The sequence below is a fragment of the Rhinolophus hipposideros genome (assembly GCF_964194185.1).
Source record: "Rhinolophus hipposideros genome assembly, chromosome: 8".
Taxonomy (NCBI): Eukaryota; Metazoa; Chordata; class Mammalia; order Chiroptera; family Rhinolophidae; genus Rhinolophus; species Rhinolophus hipposideros.
The window spans coordinates 68,127,592-68,146,851 of record NC_138054.1 but is presented as its reverse complement, the minus strand read 5'-3'; the positions used below and the strand labels follow the sequence as shown (position 1 = coordinate 68,146,851).

General features: G+C 46.7%; 1 protein-coding gene across 23 annotated transcripts; it reads right to left on the bottom strand.

The window, feature by feature from the left end:
- Nucleotides 1-425: 425 nt before the first annotated feature.
- On the bottom strand, nucleotides 426-16,063 carry PABPC4 (poly(A) binding protein cytoplasmic 4). 23 transcript variants are annotated; one of them, XM_081054693.1, is made up of 16 exons: nucleotides 14,914-16,063; nucleotides 11,116-11,309; nucleotides 10,250-10,365; nucleotides 8,903-9,042; nucleotides 8,449-8,543; nucleotides 7,667-7,804; nucleotides 6,928-7,023; nucleotides 5,101-5,373; nucleotides 4,704-4,791; nucleotides 4,488-4,559; nucleotides 3,872-3,958; nucleotides 3,650-3,777; nucleotides 2,394-2,487; nucleotides 2,152-2,282; nucleotides 1,824-1,926; nucleotides 426-734 (listed from the first exon to the last, which is right to left on the bottom strand). In XM_081054693.1, exons 1-15 carry the CDS (start codon nucleotides 15,104-15,106, stop codon nucleotides 1,837-1,839), a joined length of 1,935 nt encoding a protein of 644 aa, XP_080910819.1. In that variant the 5' UTR covers nucleotides 15,107-16,063; the 3' UTR covers nucleotides 426-734; nucleotides 1,824-1,836. The 23 variants fall into 23 exon arrangements, with proteins under 23 accessions (XP_080910819.1, XP_080910801.1, XP_080910817.1 ...); XM_081054675.1 differs by having other exon boundaries at nucleotides 4,440-4,559; nucleotides 14,914-16,010; XM_081054691.1 differs by having other exon boundaries at nucleotides 4,440-4,559; nucleotides 4,719-4,791; nucleotides 14,914-16,010.
- Between the last annotated feature and the right edge of the window lie 3,197 nt (nucleotides 16,064-19,260).

Below are 19,260 nucleotides of genomic sequence, written 5' to 3'. Positions count from 1 at the left end.
GAGGAAACTGTAGTTGCAGCATCTGGGCAACTGGACCTGCTGACCTGCATGCAGGACAAACTGTCCTAGGAGACAGAAGGGACTGACAGCCTCCCACCAACACATCAAGGAAGGAGGGGCCGGGTTCAGCATATTTCATCTGCCCTTCAGAAATGTGCCAGCCCTGTACCAGACCCAAAGGCTATTCTGATCAGACTCCTGGTCCCTTAAATGGGGGCCAACACAAAGGTGCTCCCATAATAGAATGCAATGGAATGGGACAGTTCTGCACACCTAGCTAACCTAAAATAGCCTGCTTATAACTGTCAGGAAAGGATAAGTTATACAAAACTTCATCTGACCCTATTTACATCCTAAAATTACTTTCAGTGAAAACAGATTTATAGACTAAAACTGTGGTCAGAGTAAGACAGATAAGACAGAGGCAGTTTTATGGAGATTTTTTCTTTATTGAGAAACTTAAGACTTGGGTACATCAAATAAAACCAATTTCTGGGGGGGGGGGATCAAAACCCACAATAGGAAAAAAAAAGTTAACACTGTCTGGGTCACAGAACCCAGAGAATATATTCTTTTAATTGAAAAATTCTAGGTGCTTCACAATTGACCTTTTGATACAAAATGACCTATTAAATTTGCAATTTGTGGTTCTTAGTGTTGAGGTCCATAGGACAAGCTAGGAAGTCTTCAAACCTTGAGCTGAATTCCATGAGGGGTTATTTGGCTTTTGAATCCTGAAAAGAAAAGCACCAATACCAATAATCAAAAGAACCTCACAGATTCCCTGAAACCCCTGGCTGCTAAAAGAAGCTATTGTAGAGCAGGGTTTCTCAACCGCAGTGCTTACTGCCACTTGGCCCAGATAAATTCTTCTGGGGCTGTCCTGTCCAGTGTAGAATGTTTAGCGGCACCCCTGGCCTCTACCACTAGATGCCAGTGACGTTCCCAGTTGTGAAAACCTAAAATGTCTCCAGATGTTGGCAAATGTCCTGAGGGGACACCCCTGGTTGAGAACCACTGACTTTGAGGGTAGCTACAGTCTATAAGGACCCACCTTCCAACCTCCCAGGCCATCCTGTACTCAAAAGCCTCTACAGTGTGATGGTTCTCTTCCTTAAATTCCAAATGAAAGGCCAACAGGCCAAGACTACGGTATGTCAAGTCAACCCCCACTCCATACCAGCTCTGGCCCTTACCATGTGCACTCTTCCCTTGCCTCTGCCCACTTGGTTCTCTCTCCTCCTGGAGGCACCTACCAGTCCTTGTCAGAGGTCCCCTGCAGACAAGGACCATGGCCCCCAAGTCCAGAAGTCAACTGGAACACACTCTGTAACTGTAGTCAGGTGTGTGTGTTTCTCCCACTTTAACACCCAGGCCTGTGTTCACTGTGTTCCCAGAGCTAAGCAGTGGTTATACACACAGCTGACCTTACCAACCTCAGAACAAACCAGGGAGATGCTCAGAGAAATTAGGCCGTGGGATCTGATTATGACAACGCCTGTAGATCTATCACTATTCCAGACCAAAAAGGTGGTTCTTGAGAAACTCTGCTCATAACCATCAGGAAAGGATGAAAAGCTAAGCAAAACCTCTAACCACATGCTTTTTATTAAGGGAACTGGGTTTTTTTACTCCTTATAATTTACAATATGTACTCTCTTATCCATATTTACTCATCCAGATGACAGAAAAAACCTAGGACAGCTTGCCCACGTTATCAGGTTAAATGGCAGAAACACAGCTCTCTACATTGGCCCTAATCTTTTAAGAAGACATATTCATAAATCAAAACCATTGCAGAAAACAAAAATAGCCAAACATACGGTTTTTCCTTGTCTAAGAGGTAGCAGCAGCAACAGCGCCCACCTTCTGGGCAGCTTCTTTCTTGGCATGATGAGCCTGGAGAACCGCCACAGCTTCATCCACCTGTGAGAAATCTCCAGTCGGTCAGTGACATCTACAGAGAGCCCTTCCACCCCTCCCTGATACCCAGGCCCAGGGGTGGCTTCTCCTGGTGCTGACTGCTTTCCCAAATAACCCCCCACCCCACAGCAGCCTCTTCTCTCTGCCGTACCTGGTGTCCAGGGCTACCCATCGTCCTCCCCAGTAGAGCAAGCTAAAGTCGTGGAGTCTGGGAACCAACTGGCTCACCTTGGAACGGAGAGACTCAGGGGACTCCAGCATGTGCAGCAGCTCAGAGTTGTCGATCTCCAGCAGCATTCCCGTAATCTTCCCAGCCAGGTTTGAATGCATGGTTTGGATGAGTGGGAACAAACGTTCTCCTGTGGGAAGATACTAAAGTAAAAACCAGGTCGAATCCCAGTAAATGGACACTGGTGTCCATGTCAGTCCCAGGCTCTGGCCCCTCTTCTGCCAACATGAGAGTCACTCACCCAGCATCTGCTTCTGTTCCTGGGGGGGTGCCGCAGCCAGCATGGAGGCGGTCAGGGGCTCTTGCCCCTGCACGTGGACTGCAGGCTGGGGTGCCTGAAACCAGAAGAGGCAGTGGGTTAGCACCAAGGAAAGGATACTTAACAGTGGTCCAGAGCCTGACCATTCAACATGTGAAAGTCTATGTGAAAGAGATGGAAGTAGGTGGCCTTGCCGCCAAGGAACTGCAATCTTGAGCAATAGAGGGTGAGGTGAGGAACAGAGTGATGTGGACATAGAAACACACAGCCAACTATAATAAGCACAGCATGCTACTAGAAAGGAAGGGAAATAAAAAAAAATTAAGAAAAGACGCTTGGCAAGCGTCTATCAAATGACTTAATTTATTCAAGGTTACAATGATGATTTACCCAAGGTTACCCAAGAGTTAGAAATCTTGTTAATAAATAAGGTATAGTGAACATCTGTCTGTGTAGCCTTTTCCTAAAAAAAAAGTTTTCCTTTAGGGTGAATTCCAGTAAAGACTGGGTCAAGGGCTGTGAATATCAAACCATTTATAATTACATCCCACATCACTGTTATTGTACCTATTGTTCTTATTGTAGCAAATGCTTGCGGACTGTCAACAAGCAATGTCAATGAGTCACAGCCCTAAAAGACCAAAAAATATTTCACATAGCATCAGGTTCTGGGAAATACCCAACTTAGCATGGAGCAGGAGGAAGCAGCTCGGGGATCACAAGGCTGAGGGTGGCTCCTCCACGCTGAGTGCTACTAAGCTTTTCCACCAACTGGCTGCATCTTGGCTCCAGAGACAGCAGGTTCCAGCTTAGAAAATCTGATATTGGGTCCAACTCCCCCACCGCAACTTTACACCTCTGAAGCAGAACTTTTCTGGAACACGAAGTTCTTTCCTGCCTTAATGTACTCATCACCTTGCAGAGCAGCTAGGCCATCGACTAGGCCAACAGAGGCAGAAGTGAAATGGACGCTCAAAGAACTCAATGAGCACATGTATATTGTAGAAAGGAGAGCAGGAAGCCCTGGCTGTCCTCTCTGGGGCCTGAGTGAAGTGATATTAGGAAAAACCCTTCAAGCCCCTTCTAGCCCATTAGAGAGCCCCTCAAGGGCAGTGTTGACCACACAGCACCCTGACACACAGCAGGCATTTCAACCTGTTACAGGAATCAAAGCACAGCATCTTCTGAACCATGTGGCAATGGGGGAAACGCTGTCAGTGTGCTGTGGTGGGCCTCACCTGCAGAGGCTGTATGGCAGGATGCGGGCTGCGGACACTGGAGGCGTACTTGTAAGGTGCCACGGCCCGAGGAGCAGCGGCAGACACAGGAGCACGAGGTGCTAAGTTCTGTACAGCTGTGGGAACACCTTGGGACAAGAACAAGTAAAATTAAAGCCCGTCAGTCTGGGCCAAGACCCGTCAAATCCCATCTTTCCCCATTCTGAGTACATCCAATACCACCTCCAGACTGGCAGCTGTCAGTCAGCCCTTGCTGGGCGGCGCCAGCCCCACCAAAGTCCATAGCCAAGCGGTCCGGGCACTCAGACCCTACAACAGACCAGCAAATGCACATCAGTGTTGCCAGCAGACGTCCAACTGGCCACGTCCCACGGAGGGAGCAATTCCAAAGCAAGTTCACACAACACATCACACACGGGGCCTCTACTGCTACTTTCAAAGATCAGCCAACAGATAACATATAACTCTTTCCACCTCTTGGAATACAGGACATATTCTGAAAAAAAAGTTTCCTCTCTCCCAACTCCACCCAAAAGAACAGGCTGCCTCCGTCATACAGCTAGCAAACATCTACACTTAGCCTTTTTCACACAAGTCACCGATGAGCAAAGTAACCGGCGCTCCTAGAACTAATACTGTCACCTGCCCCTTACGTACCTATCTAAGCACACAGCTAAGATTACAGGACCAGGACTCGAACATGAGCCCAACAGTGACCGACCCTGGGCAGAGCCCAGTCACGCTGACTCCCTCCTCCCCAGGCCACGCTTCTCAAGGCCAGTTTGCTCACCGACTCTCTGAGCGGTAGTAGGGAGGCCACGAGAGGCCGGAGCATTACCAGTTGGAGCCAGATGGCGAAGAGTTGGACGAGGCCCAGACTGGCGTATAGCACTTGGCATTCCTTGGAAGCCTGGTGAAAAGACAAAAATTGCACATCACTGATGAACGCTGTGGACCTGAACTTAAGTCAGCACCTCAGAGGGAACAAGGAGAGGCTGGGGAGACCAGGGTAGGTGTATCCTCAGTAATCGAACCCCTGCTCCCCACCACCTACCTTGAGGTCTCCCACCTTGCTGCCAGCGTGGATTAGGCCTCATCTGTGCTAACTGGTTAGGTGTGTAATATGGAGGTCTTCCTTGAGCCTGTAAGAAAGAGCACCCAAACCTTTTATTTTGGGAACCTGAGTCCACACTAAAGAAGAATCTCATCTCACCTCACTACCCGGCTATGGCTAATGATTTGGGTAGAGGCTCTCTTTACTCAAAAGCTTGGGGGAAGGAAGGTCAGCTAATGGGGATTCTTTTACCTTGTATGACCATAAATTAAGTCCTTCCTCATTTTACTGTGACATTCATCTGACATCCCAAAACCCCTCTCCCCACTACTGCAGACTACAGGAGCTGCTGTCAGTGGGATGGCTCTCAAGAGCCATGAACATATAGCAGACCCACCTGTGGAACTGCTGGCACAAAGTAGCCACCAGCTGCAGGCTGGAACTGATTTAAGATGGCATTGGCAGGGAGTGCTCTCATTCCGGCCACCCGCTGCATATACTGGTTGGTCAGGTGAGCCTTTCTCTCTTCCTTCCTCTGGGCCAGGGCGACATACAGTGGCTTGGAGCCCACAATGCGTCCGTTCATCTCAGTGACTGCTTTGGTTGCCTCTTCAGGAGATGAGAAGCAGACAAAGCCAAACCCTTTGCTTCTTCCGTCTTCCAACATTACCTACAAAAGGAGACCAGCTTAAGAAAAAGGTGTTCCATGTTGGGGCAGCTATTAAAACCAGGAAACCTGGGTTCCGCTGCGAGAGTTACCATGTCTAGGAGAGGGGTTCTCAGCCCTGTCCCAGGTTGTACCCCAGACCAATTAAGTCACTGCTCTCTAAAGGTAGGACCTAGGCATTTTCTTTGTTAGATCCCTAAAGTGATTCTAAAGTTCCCAAACACTATGACACGGCTAATGGTTAAGCCAGGAACCCAACGATGTTTCCTGGTATCTAGCAAAACAGCTATCTTTGGGCACCCACAAAAGATTTGGACAGTGGTATCAAACAATGTAAATGTAGGACTCACCGAAGACTTTGGGGAACAAAACTTTAATAAGCTCTTAGCACTGTAAGATATGCTTCTGAAATACCACGTGGGCAGGAGTTAAAACCAGTGACTGCCACCACCATTTCCACGGGAGTAACATAGCTGAAAAATTACCAGCTGGGAGACAGACAGTTGGATTCCAGGCCCAGCTCTGCAAGTTCTAAGCTATACAAGCTTAACAAATCACTTATTTGCCCTCTCCAAGTCTCAATGGCCGTGATATACACTAAGGCCAATAGCTACAAAGCCACCTGTCTGCTGGTTCAGGCAGGCTTTTGCCACATGTAGTTGGTGGTTCACAATGGCTCTTTTCCTCACTTCAAAAGGTTATTATTTATTGCTTTCCCTGGCCTGCCTCTTCAGAAGCTTGGTAGCAACGTGACCATGTGTGCTTGGCACCACTTTGAGTCTTAGCTCACTGCCTGGACAGCCTCCTGAAGTGGCAGTCATGCAAGTGAAGATGTGTCTCACCTAAACTCTCCACCAACGAGGTATGGGAAAATGGGAAAACGGTGCCTGTGAAACTTACAGTAAGTTCAACACCCACATCCATTCTCATGTAACCAGCATTCTCTTGCTCAAGGACTCAAATTCCTTGATTCAAAAGGGGGTTCATACTCACCCTGCCAACTCAGTGACTTGATTATTGAAAAAAATTAAGCAAATGATGCATACGCCAAACATGGGGGAAAAAACTTCCCCCTTCTCTTCTCTCCTTCAAGACCGGGATGGAAGTTCCCATACCAGCTCTAAAATCCTCAAAATACCCTCATTTAGGGAGATAGTGTAGCAGAGTTGTAGAGACAGGCCCCAAGACAAATGGAAACCCGTCTGGATTTCCTCTGCTCTTACTGTAGCACCATCTGTCCCCACACCAGCACGAAGCAGCAAAGTATGGGAAAGATTCAGGTGCTCTGGGGGGTTGGCAGAGAGGCACTGGGTCACATTCATCTCCACACACCTGTGCTGGGAGATAACACAGGAATGACCTAGAGAACAGTCATTCTGCAGAGCATACACTTCGAATGGGTAACTGAATGCCAGGGGGAGTTTGCTAGGTTAATGTAGTAGCTACTCTCAGAAATGAACACAGTTCAGATCCTAGGCCTTCAATAAAACAAATGCCAATAAACTGTTAAAAGATTACAACTTCTACTTTCAATCCCAGAATCTCAGTATAAAATACCTTAGCACTGGTGATGGATCCGAAAGGAGAAAACTCTTTCCTTAACTTCTCATCATCAATGGTGTCGTCCAAATTCTTAATGTAGAGATTGACCCCCTGCAGCAGAAGGATCCCTGTTAATTGTACTTCTATACCCCACACAGCCCCTAAGACTGGTTCGTAAAGTGTGCTCCTCAGACAAGCAGCATTGGCATCCATCACTGGGTACTTGTTTCAAATGTAAATTCTCAGGTCAGAACAGGTCAGAATCCAAACCTAATGAATCAGAAACTCAGGGGCCCAGCCACCCACGTTCTAGCAAGCCACGCAGGGAATTCTGGCGCAGGCTCCAAGCTGAGAAACTCCTGCCCCAAGGTTCTGATGGGAGCCTCAACGCAGTCACATGCTCTTATCTTTCCTCACAGCGCTCCGCTGACCACTCACCCTCGCCGCGCTCTTCTTGCCATCATCCCAAACAAAGGGCTATCGTTTAAGTAAAAGGAACCCACGTGACTAAGAACAACGGCTGAGGCTTCTGGAACAGTGTCCCCAAATGAAAAACATCTCTTGGTCTTCATTCTAGAATTACTGCTGTTATCTGGTAGGCATAGACTTTTAAGCCTGATGATCTTGGGAGAAACAAAAGTAACAGCCGGCTGCCAGTTCCCAAAGAGAAAGCTTGCTAAACTGTAAGGGCGCTCTGCCAACATTTCATAGTAAATCTGCTGTTGGTGGGCTGGGCCAAGACCACCTCTCTCACCTGATACCGACTAATTCTCTCTTGTTTCAGCTGTTCAAACTTCCGTTTTAATTCGGCCTGCCGTTCCACTTTCTTCTGTGCACGGCCTACAAAAATGACTTTCCCACTTATTTCTTTTCCATTCATCTCTTCTACAGCCTAGAAAAGAAACCCGTATCTTTAGAACAAGATGCAGAGGCAGGGACCTTGCCGTGGAAGCCTAGAAATCCTGAATTCTAAGAACGCTTCCCTACAGGGCTAAAAGCTGCCTTCACTCCACCTCTGACGCCAGCTAAGCAAATCCAAACGTCTTCATCAATAAAATAGGGTTAATATTTAAAAGGGTTACTGGACCAGATAATATAGGGAAAAAATAGTACAGTTGTGCCTAGCTTGAAACTCTGGCTCTCACTAAATTTCTCAGGTTCTTTTGCGGGTGTTAAGTGATATACGTTACGGTGGCCTCGCACAGTGATTCACCGCTAAGCAGCTGTTGGCCTGTTATCCAATCGAGGACTCTCTGGCCCCGAGTTCCCTCACTGAGGAATGGGGACAAACACCTGTCCTGTTTTCAACTTACAAGGCTGACCAGCTAAGGTGACAGGTATGTGCCAAATGCTTTGAAAACAGTTTAACTAATACAATTGACATGTGAAACCCCTTAAGAAGGCCATTCCAGAGTATAGTAACTGTGTATCATACCGGATACTAAGATAATTCCAGCTCCAGTCTATGTGCCAGGCCCTGCCCACACTCTGGGGCCACTTCCTACAAATTTTTCCCAACCCTCGTGGTACTCTCACCTTATTGGCATCCTCGTGTTTTTCGTAACTCACGAAGCCAAAGCCTTTGGATTTCCCACTGGGATCTCTCATCACCTTGACACTTAAGGTCTTACCTATTACCAAAGGACAGAACTATTAATAACACCATCTCTACCACAGCTCAAGGAGAGAAGGCTTCTCTAGGAACCCACTTGAAGCAACCTTTTGCTGAACTCAGATGGACTCTTGAAAGAGGCACCGTGCCTGGCCTTCTAATTTTGACCAAGCTGCTGAGATGGCCTTGGGGCCTGCACGAAGTCGGATGAAGCCAAGAGCCAAGGCTTGGAGTCTATTCTTATCTACCCTGTGACCTTTGTCATGCAAGGTATTTCACTTCTGGGTCTACATGCCCTCATCTCTTAAGGAAAAACAGATGAATTCCAGGTCTGGTGGACTGTGAAAGGGGACGCATGGGGCAAAGAACCTGACTTACCAAACTGGCTGAACAGCTCTTTCAGACTCTCATCATCCACCTCTTCCCCAAAGTTTTTGATATACACATTGGTGAATTCCTTGGCTTTGGCTCCAAGCTCAGCTTCCCGCTCTTTTCGAGATTTGAATCTGCCGACAAACCTAAAAAGAAACCACGAAAAACAGGGATCACCCAGGGAACAAAACATGATTTCCAGGGGCCCAAAGGAATGCGGGTTAAAGGCTGACAGGAGAGGTTAAAACACGAGTCCCCATCCAACCACCGAGAGAGCAAGCTCAGAGACGCCCAACTCCCCACAGAAAGAGAAAGAAGCAGGACTATCCTGCAGGGACCAGCCCGGGGGCTCCTGGCTCAGACCAGGGCTACTCCTACCACATCACACTGCCTTCGTGAAGGAAACTGATGACCATGTTTTTAAAACGTTCATTTCTGTGCATCTATGTAAATGCATAGAAAAGGTCTGGAAGGATACAAACCAAACTGTTAACAGTGGTTAATCCTAGGAGTGAAACTGTTGGAGTGAACTGCCTGTGATTTTTTTACTGTATTCCTTTTGGTGTTGTTTACACTTAAGAGGAAAATGTATCCGTACAATGAAAATATTTAGAGAACTGACCACTGGGCACTTACACATTATCAATGCAATCCCTGGCCAGTTCAACAACACAAAGGACAGAAATGATTTTTGCCTGTTATAGCCAAGACTTATTGTCCCTTCTCTCCCTGTATGGCTTAGCTAAGATCCCCCTCTCCATTCTACAATAACCACATCAAAGCAACAGGTCTATTATAAACAGTTCCTTCTGCAATGGGACACATTTTTCTTTGTAACCAAATTAATTATCACTGGGGAGCCAGCCTTGTATTAGAAGGCCGGTGGGGCCTAAGTTAGCCAAGTGGAGATGTGAGGACAATTTGGCATCAACCCTAGCAAGTGACCCCATGGACAGACCTGAATCACAGGAAGGCCATGGTCACATGACTAGTACATAGCTCCTGGTCAGTCCAGGGCCCTCTCCACTCTGCCGCTGGCCAAGACCCCTGCTCAGAGTGGGCTCAGAGCTGTCTTCCAGTCAGCCCCAGTTGCCGATGCTCGCAAAACCCAGACGGATGCTTTTAAGGGAGAGGCAGCAGGCAGGCCATGGCTTGGGCAGGAAGCCCACCTTGGCGAGTCAAAAGGGCTGCCACGGCTCGGCAGGGAGACTCACCAGCCCTGGAGTGGAGAGGTAGGAGCAGGCCACACTTGGGCCGAGAAAACCAGTAGCCTCCTTGTGTGTGCCAGTTAATACCGAGGTGGGGCCATGGCTGGCTCATGCGATGGCTGTTGCTCCGGACTGGGACACTCACACTTTGCGGTCATTGAGGAGCATGCCGTTCATCTTCTCGATGGCCTTGTCGGCAGCTTCTTGGGTCTCGAAGTGGACAAAGGCATAACCCTTAGAGCCGTTCTCATCACACACCACCTGTCAAAGACAAGGCAGGCCACTTTAGTGCCACTGGGCAGCTCCCGAGATTTGAGAACCAAGTGGTCTCCCACTCAGGGTTCTCCTGTACCTGAGGCCTAGCCCATCCATGGTCAAAAGGCAGGAGACTACAGCAGAAGTTTTTCTAACACTCAGCACAGCACAAAGCACACAGTTATGTTCCATTTACAAATGGCAGCCACTATTAGGTTGCTTCTATTCCAAATGTTTTCTCATTAAAAACATCGAGAGAACTGGGTGCAAAACCACAGTGCTGCTGAAAGACAAACCATCTTCCAAGCCCACAATAGAATTTCAGCCTAGTGCAGTCAGACATGTAAACCACCACCACACAAGTCGTACAAAATTATCCATAGAAACAGGTGCATGGGGAATGAAAAGAGCAAATTTATGCTTCTAAATCAACTATATACAGCTTCCTGGAAACCAGAGGCACAGCTCTAGTCCTCCCCTCCCCAACCCCAACAGAAACCTTTTGATGCTTTCCAAAGTTAGAAGACAGGAAGGATATTTCAGGCAGAGGGAAGAACAAAGACACAGACACTGATGGTTATGCTCGATTGTGGCACAAGATTATCTATGGGGAACTTTTAGCTTTCAGAGCCATTTCTAGCATTTTGAAAATTACCATACCCTGTCACCCAATTCCAAGGCAGTTCCCCATTTAGTATTTATAACGTTTTCAGGATGCAGTAATTGCTCTGCTGAAATCATTTAATCAATGTTTACCTTACAGGACAGAATGTTTCCAAAAGCAGAGAAAGTATCATAAAGTGCCTTGTTATCTATAGATTTGTCCAGGTTCTTGATGAAGACATTTCCCACACCAGATTTTCTCAAAGAGGGATCCCTCTGAGACCACATGATGCGTATTGGCTTTCCCTTAATTACATCAAAGTTCATGGTATCCAAGGCCCGTTCAGCTGCAAGAGAAATACATTTCAGTTAAGGATTCACCTCACATGACTGCCACCATCCCAAGAATAGATAACTCCAGAACTTTTCAAGGTAATCACTCTAATAAAAGGCAACTCTTAAAAGTAAAGGGCACCAGATTCCTCTAGCCTGTGTTGCTACTGAGGGTAGAATAAGTTCTAGCCAATTACCCTACTTCGTGGCAGAAGTCTCAACCCCTCTGGGTCTGCATCCTTGTGGGGTAAGGGGGCTAGGCAAGACCATCTAAATGGCCTATGGCACCAGGATCAAATGATAATACAGCGATGGGGTACATTCCAAGACCCCCAGTAGATGCCTGAACCCGAGAATAGTACCAAACCCTATATATATTATGCTTATTCTTATACATGCATACCTATGGATAAAACTTAATTTATACATAAACACGGTAAGAGATTAACAATTATCACAATATACTGTAATAAAAGTTGTAAGAATGCGGTCTTTCTGTCTCAAAATATCTTACTGTACTGGACTCACCTTTTCACTTAAAGAAAGTACTTTACGATTCTCTTTGGCATATCTGAATTGCCCAGCATCACTACTCCTGAGCTTTGGGGCCATTATTACATAAAATAAGGGTTACTTGAACACAAGCACTGCTATCTGATAACGGAGATGGCTATGAAGTGACTAATTGGCAGGTAGTATATGAAGCATGGATATGCCGGACAAAGGATGACTCGTCCAGAGCAGGATGGCACGAGATCTCATCACGCTACTCAGAATGGCACACAATTTTCAACTACGAATTGTTTATTTCTGGAATTTTCCATTTATATATTTGGACCACAGTTGATCACGGGTAACTGAAACTGCAGAAAGCAAAACAGCAAATAAGTAGAGACCACTGTACTTCATATTTGACTAAGCTTTTTAAAATCATTTATAAGACAATGCAGCCTACCACTCACTGTGACACAGGTGAGACAGGTGATATTATCCATTTGATAAAAGGAATAAACTTTTGTTCAGAGTGGGTAAGCAGTAGAGCTAACTGGTGATTAAAAAAACTAGTATCAGAGTTTCTGGTTCTTTTTCAGTAAGGTATTGCATCAAAATTATCCACTATCATTTAGTCTACACTCTGCCTGAGACAAATGACAAAACAAACCCTGTGAGCAACTGATTGGGGAAAATGTGCTATCCCTCAATTCAGCCAAGTTTCTTATATTTTCAATTTCTGACAACAGAAATTGATTCAGACAAAAAAGTCTCACTCACCAAATGATAAACACTAATGGTCACACATGGAAATGTTCTTTGAATTAACAGACAAGGAAAAAACTGCAACACCCTTCTGCCTAAGTAGACAGTGCAGGTAGGCCCTGTACCTGCTGGTTTCCAGGCCTTCTGAACCCTTAATCTGAGTTCTATAGAATTCCAGAACTTCAAATACCATGGCGCCCAACCAAGTTCTCCATCCAGGGCCTTGGTTCCTTAGCTCCCCAACCAAATCCATGTGTGCACCATGGAGACCATTTAAAGGACGAGAAGCTAAAATAGATCACCGACCGGATGGCTCAGCTGGTTAGAGCGCACGCGAGCTCTTACCAAGGTTGCTGGTTCAATTCCCGCATGGGATGGTGGGTTGCGCCTCCTGCAACTAAGATTGAGAACGGCAAATGGACTTGGAGCTGAGCTGCGCCCTCTACAACTAGATTGAAGGGCAAAGATTTGGAGCTGATGGGCCCTGGAGAAGTGCATTGTTCTCCAACACCCCTCCCGTCAAAAAAAAATATTTAAAAAGGAAAAAAATAAAATAAATCATCACTTGCCGGCAGGAACTTCTCTTCACTGGTAGTAACAAGGACCCAGAGTTGGTGGTCACTTTCCCTGACTTATGCAATGTAACTCCCAGAATGTCATCAATGAAGGGATGATGGAGGGGGTCCCTACTTCAAGGCACCATCCCACTTAGAAACAATGCTGCCCCTCCACAAGCTTAGCTGCCCAGTCAGCCAAGGGAGTATCCCCTTTTCACTTGGTTCCAACCACTTTTCCCACCTTTCCTCAGTTGGGTTCCTCAGTGTGGGAAGGGAGGAAGTCAGGAAAAGTCCAGGTACAGAAGAGTTTGCTTGTAATGGCCAGTTGAGATCGAAAGCCTTGGACCCCAAACGGTGTTTCATTAATTAGCAGCAAAGGAACCCATTTCAACACATCTCCTCTTCTATTTCCAGACAGTGCTGCAGAAGGCAAGTCGGCTTAGTCTGACAAATCCGGCGGCACTTATTTATAGCAGGGAGAGGTCCTGCAGAGGTATGTGTTGGCAGAGACACTGACCAATGGCTTCTGCTATTATTGCTAAGTGACAAGACTTTTGTTCAGAAGAGTCAAGAAGGCAGGCTACTCCCCCCGAAAAAGGCTACACTCAGCTACCTTCTTCGTACCCTGTGGCCAGATACAAGTCAGCTCAGAGCATACTAAATTAATGGGAGCAGTACCTCATGTCTCTCAACAAGTCCAATTCTCTCTTCTCAGCTGCATCCTGGGCAAGTGACATTCTGTGCTTCGTGGTGAACAAAGTAGGGACAAAAATAGGGACCTGGAGATCCTTTGCCACAGAATGGCTTGTTTCTCGTAGTGATCTCTACAGTTGTTCCTTTTTAATCTGGAGTCACGTGCAGCCCGATTAGGTTTCCTCTGGCCTCACCCCTGCCATGCCTGCGGCATACCTCGCCACTCCAAGCGAAGACCTAATCTGGGCTCGTGGAGCACTGCACAGGCAGTCCCAGCTTAGCCTCCAACCTTCTGCAGCCTCCTTTTCCTTCTTAAGAGTCCTATTCTCTTCAGATGGGACGAAGTCAAAGTGTTCTGACAAATAGAAAGCACTGTTCACACGTGAGGCAATAATCCCTACCAGCCCAGTGGATTTCCAAGCCTTGGTTCCCCAGACTACCTAGATACCATTCTCCACAGCTGAAGGCTTTGTCCAGAGTGAAGAACTCCTACCCCAGTGGCCAACACCCAGACCTGGGAGCTGGTCTGGCACGCGCTCCTCTTGTGCTAACACAAATGCCTGCTGAAGTTGAATGCACAGAATTGCTCCCCTGCTTCCTACCTCCCTGAAAGATCCCTTATCAGCACAAAATCAAACAGACTCTTAGCCCAGGGTAAAGGCAGGAGAGAGGCAGCAGTTCAGCAACCTAAAATTTTTGCAGGAATTGTTTCCATCGCCCTGCCTTTCTGGCAAGCCTGTGTGGGACATGAGCCCATGCCCACTGACCAGCCGAGGGTCTCCAACAGCCCAGCTCCACTGAAGCAGGATCACACACGCCATGGACCGACAGTGACTTCCCTCTGAAGCCGGTTTTTACAGTCTCCTTGGATTCCAACCCCACTGCCACCACTGATTAGCCCAAGGTCACCCAGTTAGCAAGTGGTAGAAGACTGAAACTGGTCATCTGATGCCAGGATCCCGTGTTCTCACTTCTGCATCCTACTCCCCACTACGGCTTCCGTGGCATCGTGCTGTCGTGCTGCCCTTCCACGAGGGTAGGGCCCAGCCTAGAGGATGACTGCTGAGGCCCCGTGGGATCCTGGGGATCTGCAGACAAGCCTCGTACTCACCGTCAGCTGGCTGCTGGAAGTTGACGTAGGCATAACCCAGGGAGCGGCGGGTGATCATATCGCGGCAGACCCGGATGGACAGCACAGGCCCCGCAGGACTGAACTTTTCATACAGCATGGCCTCGGTGACGTCCGAGTGCAGGTCACCCACGTACAGGGAGGCCATGGGGTAGCTGCTGGCTGCAGCGTTCATTTCCCCAGCCCCCACCACCCCGAGCCCCGCCAGGAGGACTTCTTATGAGGACCACTCAGGACAAAAGGGGCTCTTCTTGGAGCCGGGCCCGCGCCGCGGCTCACAGGTGGCAGAGTGACGCTGGAGGCGGCTCAGAGACAGGGAGCGGGCCGGGGAGTTCAGGGACGGCTCGCTCGAGACGGCAAGACCGCAGACAAAAGGGTCTCAAAAACAATATGGCCCTCCCGGGGAGTTTGTGGGTTTCAGCTGTCCTGGGCTGAGGCTCCAAATATCCAAAAAAAAAAATTTTTTTTTAAATGGGGACTCCCCTCCAAATTATAAAAATTCTTCAAGAGGCAACCACACGGTGCCCACGCGGCCTCCGGGACACGCGTTTCTCTATAAATACAGGCCTCGGGCTCCTGGCGGTTTAAGATTACAGCAGCCAAGGGACGAGGGAAACAAAATATTTGTCGGTGCCGACTCGGCGAGCCCCGGGGGCCGAGCGCGCAGCCGCCTCCACGCCGGGCCGCGAAGGGCAGCGCGGACACGTGGTGCACCGGGAGGCCGGCGCGCGGGGGGCGGGGGCGCGGGGCTGCCACGCGGCGCGGACCGGCGGCGAGAGCGGAGGCGCGTGGACGCGGGCGGCTCACCACCGGACGGACGGGCACCCAGGTGTGGCGGTGGGGGCGGCGGACGCGGGTAGGCCGGAAGCGCGCAAAAGTGACTTCCCCGCGGGTTCTCCGAGAAGGACTCGCTTTCTCTTTTTTTTCAGATTTTAAAGCGTTTTCGGGTTTTTTTTTAATCTTTTTCTCTTTTTATCTTCAGGCTGCTGAGCCCGAAAGCGGCCGAAGCTGCGGCGACCCGGGGCGGAGAGAGGCGGCTGGGGGAGCCACCGCTCCATTTATACCCGCCCGCCCCGGGCGCTGCTGGTCGAAGGGCGCCTGGCGACCTGGGCGCAGTTGTGCCCGCCCACTCGGCCCGGGGGCCCGAGGCGGGGCGGCCACAGGAGAGAGACCCGGTGTGGCCGCGCTGCGCTACAGCGACCCCTGGTGCGCGGAGGACCGCTCGGGGGCCTGTGCCAGACCCAAGGGCAGCTGGCCACACTAGATTGTAAACCTCCCGCCCCTCTGGGAATAGAACCTGTAGACAGTTTAACCCACCAGCACGCATAACGTTCATAAACAATGTGTTCCTTAATTGTAAAATAAAGATGACAAAATAAATTATAATTATATACCGTGTTTCCCCGAAAATAAGACCTAACCGGAAAATCAGCCCTAGCATGATTTTTCAGGATGACGGTCCCTGAACATAAACCCTAATGTGTCTTTTGGAGCAAACATTAACATAAGACCCGGTCTCATTTTCGGGGAAAGACAGTAATCGATGTTCCAATATGTAAATGTTTGGGCCCCAAAAAAGGAGAACACATTCTGAAGTTTTCAGGATACTGGAACCAAGAGGTAAGACAGCTACAAATGCAATAGTATCCATGGCTGATGGGATTTTCTGGAAAGATGAACAAAGTTTGGTAAAGCTTCATAAAATACAATCATCCCTCTATTTAGATGGCAGTGGCGTTTCTGGAAAGTTAGTTGACGTTTAAGGGTGCAAAAACACTTTCTATTTCTTTGTAAAAGGGAGTTAGTTAGTGTCTGCTCTGTGGCTCTGTGGGGGAGAAAGAAACTTTATTTCAGCTAGTCTAATAATTAAATTGACATGAGACACATTAACAAAAGGAAATAAATAAACTTAATTACATATGTATGTATAGAAACCTCATACATGGAGAATCAGACACACCCCGCCCAACATACATGAGAGGTTCAGAGACAGAAAGTTAAAATGAGGTATATATGACATTCTGAGATAAGGATGAGGTAAAGTGCCTTGGGACTTCAGAGGGGAAGAGGGTCATTCGCAGGACAAGAAAAAGAACAGATGTTCAGTAATTAGATGTTTGCCTACCATATAGATAGGTCGTAAAAAGTTATTTCTGGTAATAACTCTCTTTATGGGCAAGACCCCCAATTTAAATTCTTTAAGGAAAGGGGGTAAAAGTTTCTCATGGGCCCGCAGGGTCTCAATTGCCTTCGGCTCAAAACAGTTCACATGTCACAGTGGCATATCTTAGAGAAGCCTGTTCTGAACAACTTTAGTCCTGCCTTTGAAATTTCCTGATAAGTTTCACATTCCAGAAATTGGGTTTGATAGATTGTTCCATATCTCACTAAACCGGTCTCAGTCTTGAGAATAGGTTAGCTCAGTTAAACAGTTGTGTCTCATTTCCAGAGGCAGTGATGCAGGTGTGCTCCCAAAACTAGGCCTCTGGCAAAAGCAATCAGGTATTTAATAAGAGGCATCTCTATGTAAACAAAAGGAAAACAATGGTTAATGCTTGGAACAGACTATAATCCCGGTTCCTGAGTTCTCCAGGCAGCCAGTCAAGATTTCTAGATGCCTGGCTCAAAGCATCTTCAGATGGAGTGAGGGCAAGCAGTGATAATCTGATAGATTTTCCTGGTCTACAGTTTGAATGTTTAGGGTGATCTTTCTGTTACAGGTATGAAGATTGTCCATATATGAGCTGTTGTGGTGATTTCTCTGAAGTTTATATCAAGTTGTCCAACTTTAGCTTACATGGCTTTGGGAAAACGGCAGTTTTAGTTTCCAATGATTTCAAGTTAGAAGGGTGGCAGAAAAATTGGAAACATTAGTTTGCAGAGTCATAGCCAGATATTGGAGGAAACGAGAAGAATTCAGCATACAGTGCAGGTAGAAAAACAAAAACCTCAGAAGACAACGAACAGCACTAGTATCTAATATTCACAAAGATGTATTACTGAAACATAACTTTTCTCTCTAAAATCACCCCCATTTTTATCAAAGATAGTCAAATTAAGACTAATTTGTTTGCAAAATAAGTCTAGTTTCAATAAACTTGGCCTGTTATTTGTATAAATACAAGAATAGCAGTTGATCATAGAGGCTCTTTTAAACCTGCTTTGCTAGAATTTTTCATAAAGATTCTACAACTTGAACTTTAAAAATATTCTCAAGGCCAGAAAAGCCAAGCCAACAACTCATCATTAGATTTCACCTGCAATACTTTTAGATTTGGGTTAATTCCTCTCTTCTCAAGGTTCTCAAAATATCTTGAGGTTCCTACACCTTCCAGTAGGGTGCTGGGAACCCCATAAGCAAGATACCAGGCCATGGAAACAACCAAAATGTCCTTCGATAGATGGATGGATAAAGAAGTTGTGGTACATATACACAATGGAATACTATTTGGAGTTAAGGAAAGATGAAATAGGAGCATTTGTGATAACATGGATGGATCTTGAGAGTATAATGCTAAGTGAAATAAGTCAGACAGAAAAAGCAGAGAACCCTATGATTTCACTGATATGTGGTATATAAACCAAAAACAACAAAAGAACAAGACAAACAAATGAGAAAGAAAAACTCATAGACACAGACAATAATTTAGTGGCTACCAGAGGGTAAGGGGGTGGGTGGTGGGTGATGAGGGTAAAGGGGATCAACTATATGGTGATGGAAGGAGAATTGACTGGGTGGTGAACACACAGTGGGATTTATAGATGATGTAATACAGAATTGTACACCTGAAATCTATGTAAATTTACTAATAATTGTCACCCCAATAAATTAAAAAAAAAAAAAGATACCAGGCCAGCTGGTATTTCTGAGGGTTTTATTGGCTTCCGTAAGTGAATCTTCAATCCTTCAAACTGTCTGGTAATATCTGAGTCTATGCAAGTCACTCCCAAATACAACATTTTTGCCAAAGCTTTGGTAATCTATCCGGTTTCCAATTGTGTCTTATTACAAGGAGAACAAATTTGTATTGAATTTATACAAATAATGCTGCCATGAAAATAAGAATACTCACTGAAGCTTTCTGAATTCTTAAGGGATCAAACGGAGAAAAAAGTAAATGTTTCAGTTTTGCTTACAAAGGTATAATTCACCAAATTACTGTAAGTAATAGTTTAAGAGGAAAGGTTTCCTTATATCTGAAAGAACAAAAAAAATTAAAATGCCAGCAATGTTTCAAACAAAAAGTCATAAAAATTGTAATCATCCTCATCAGTTCATTCAATTCCATTAATTAAGACCTGTTCTGATTGAATCCAATTGGTCCATTA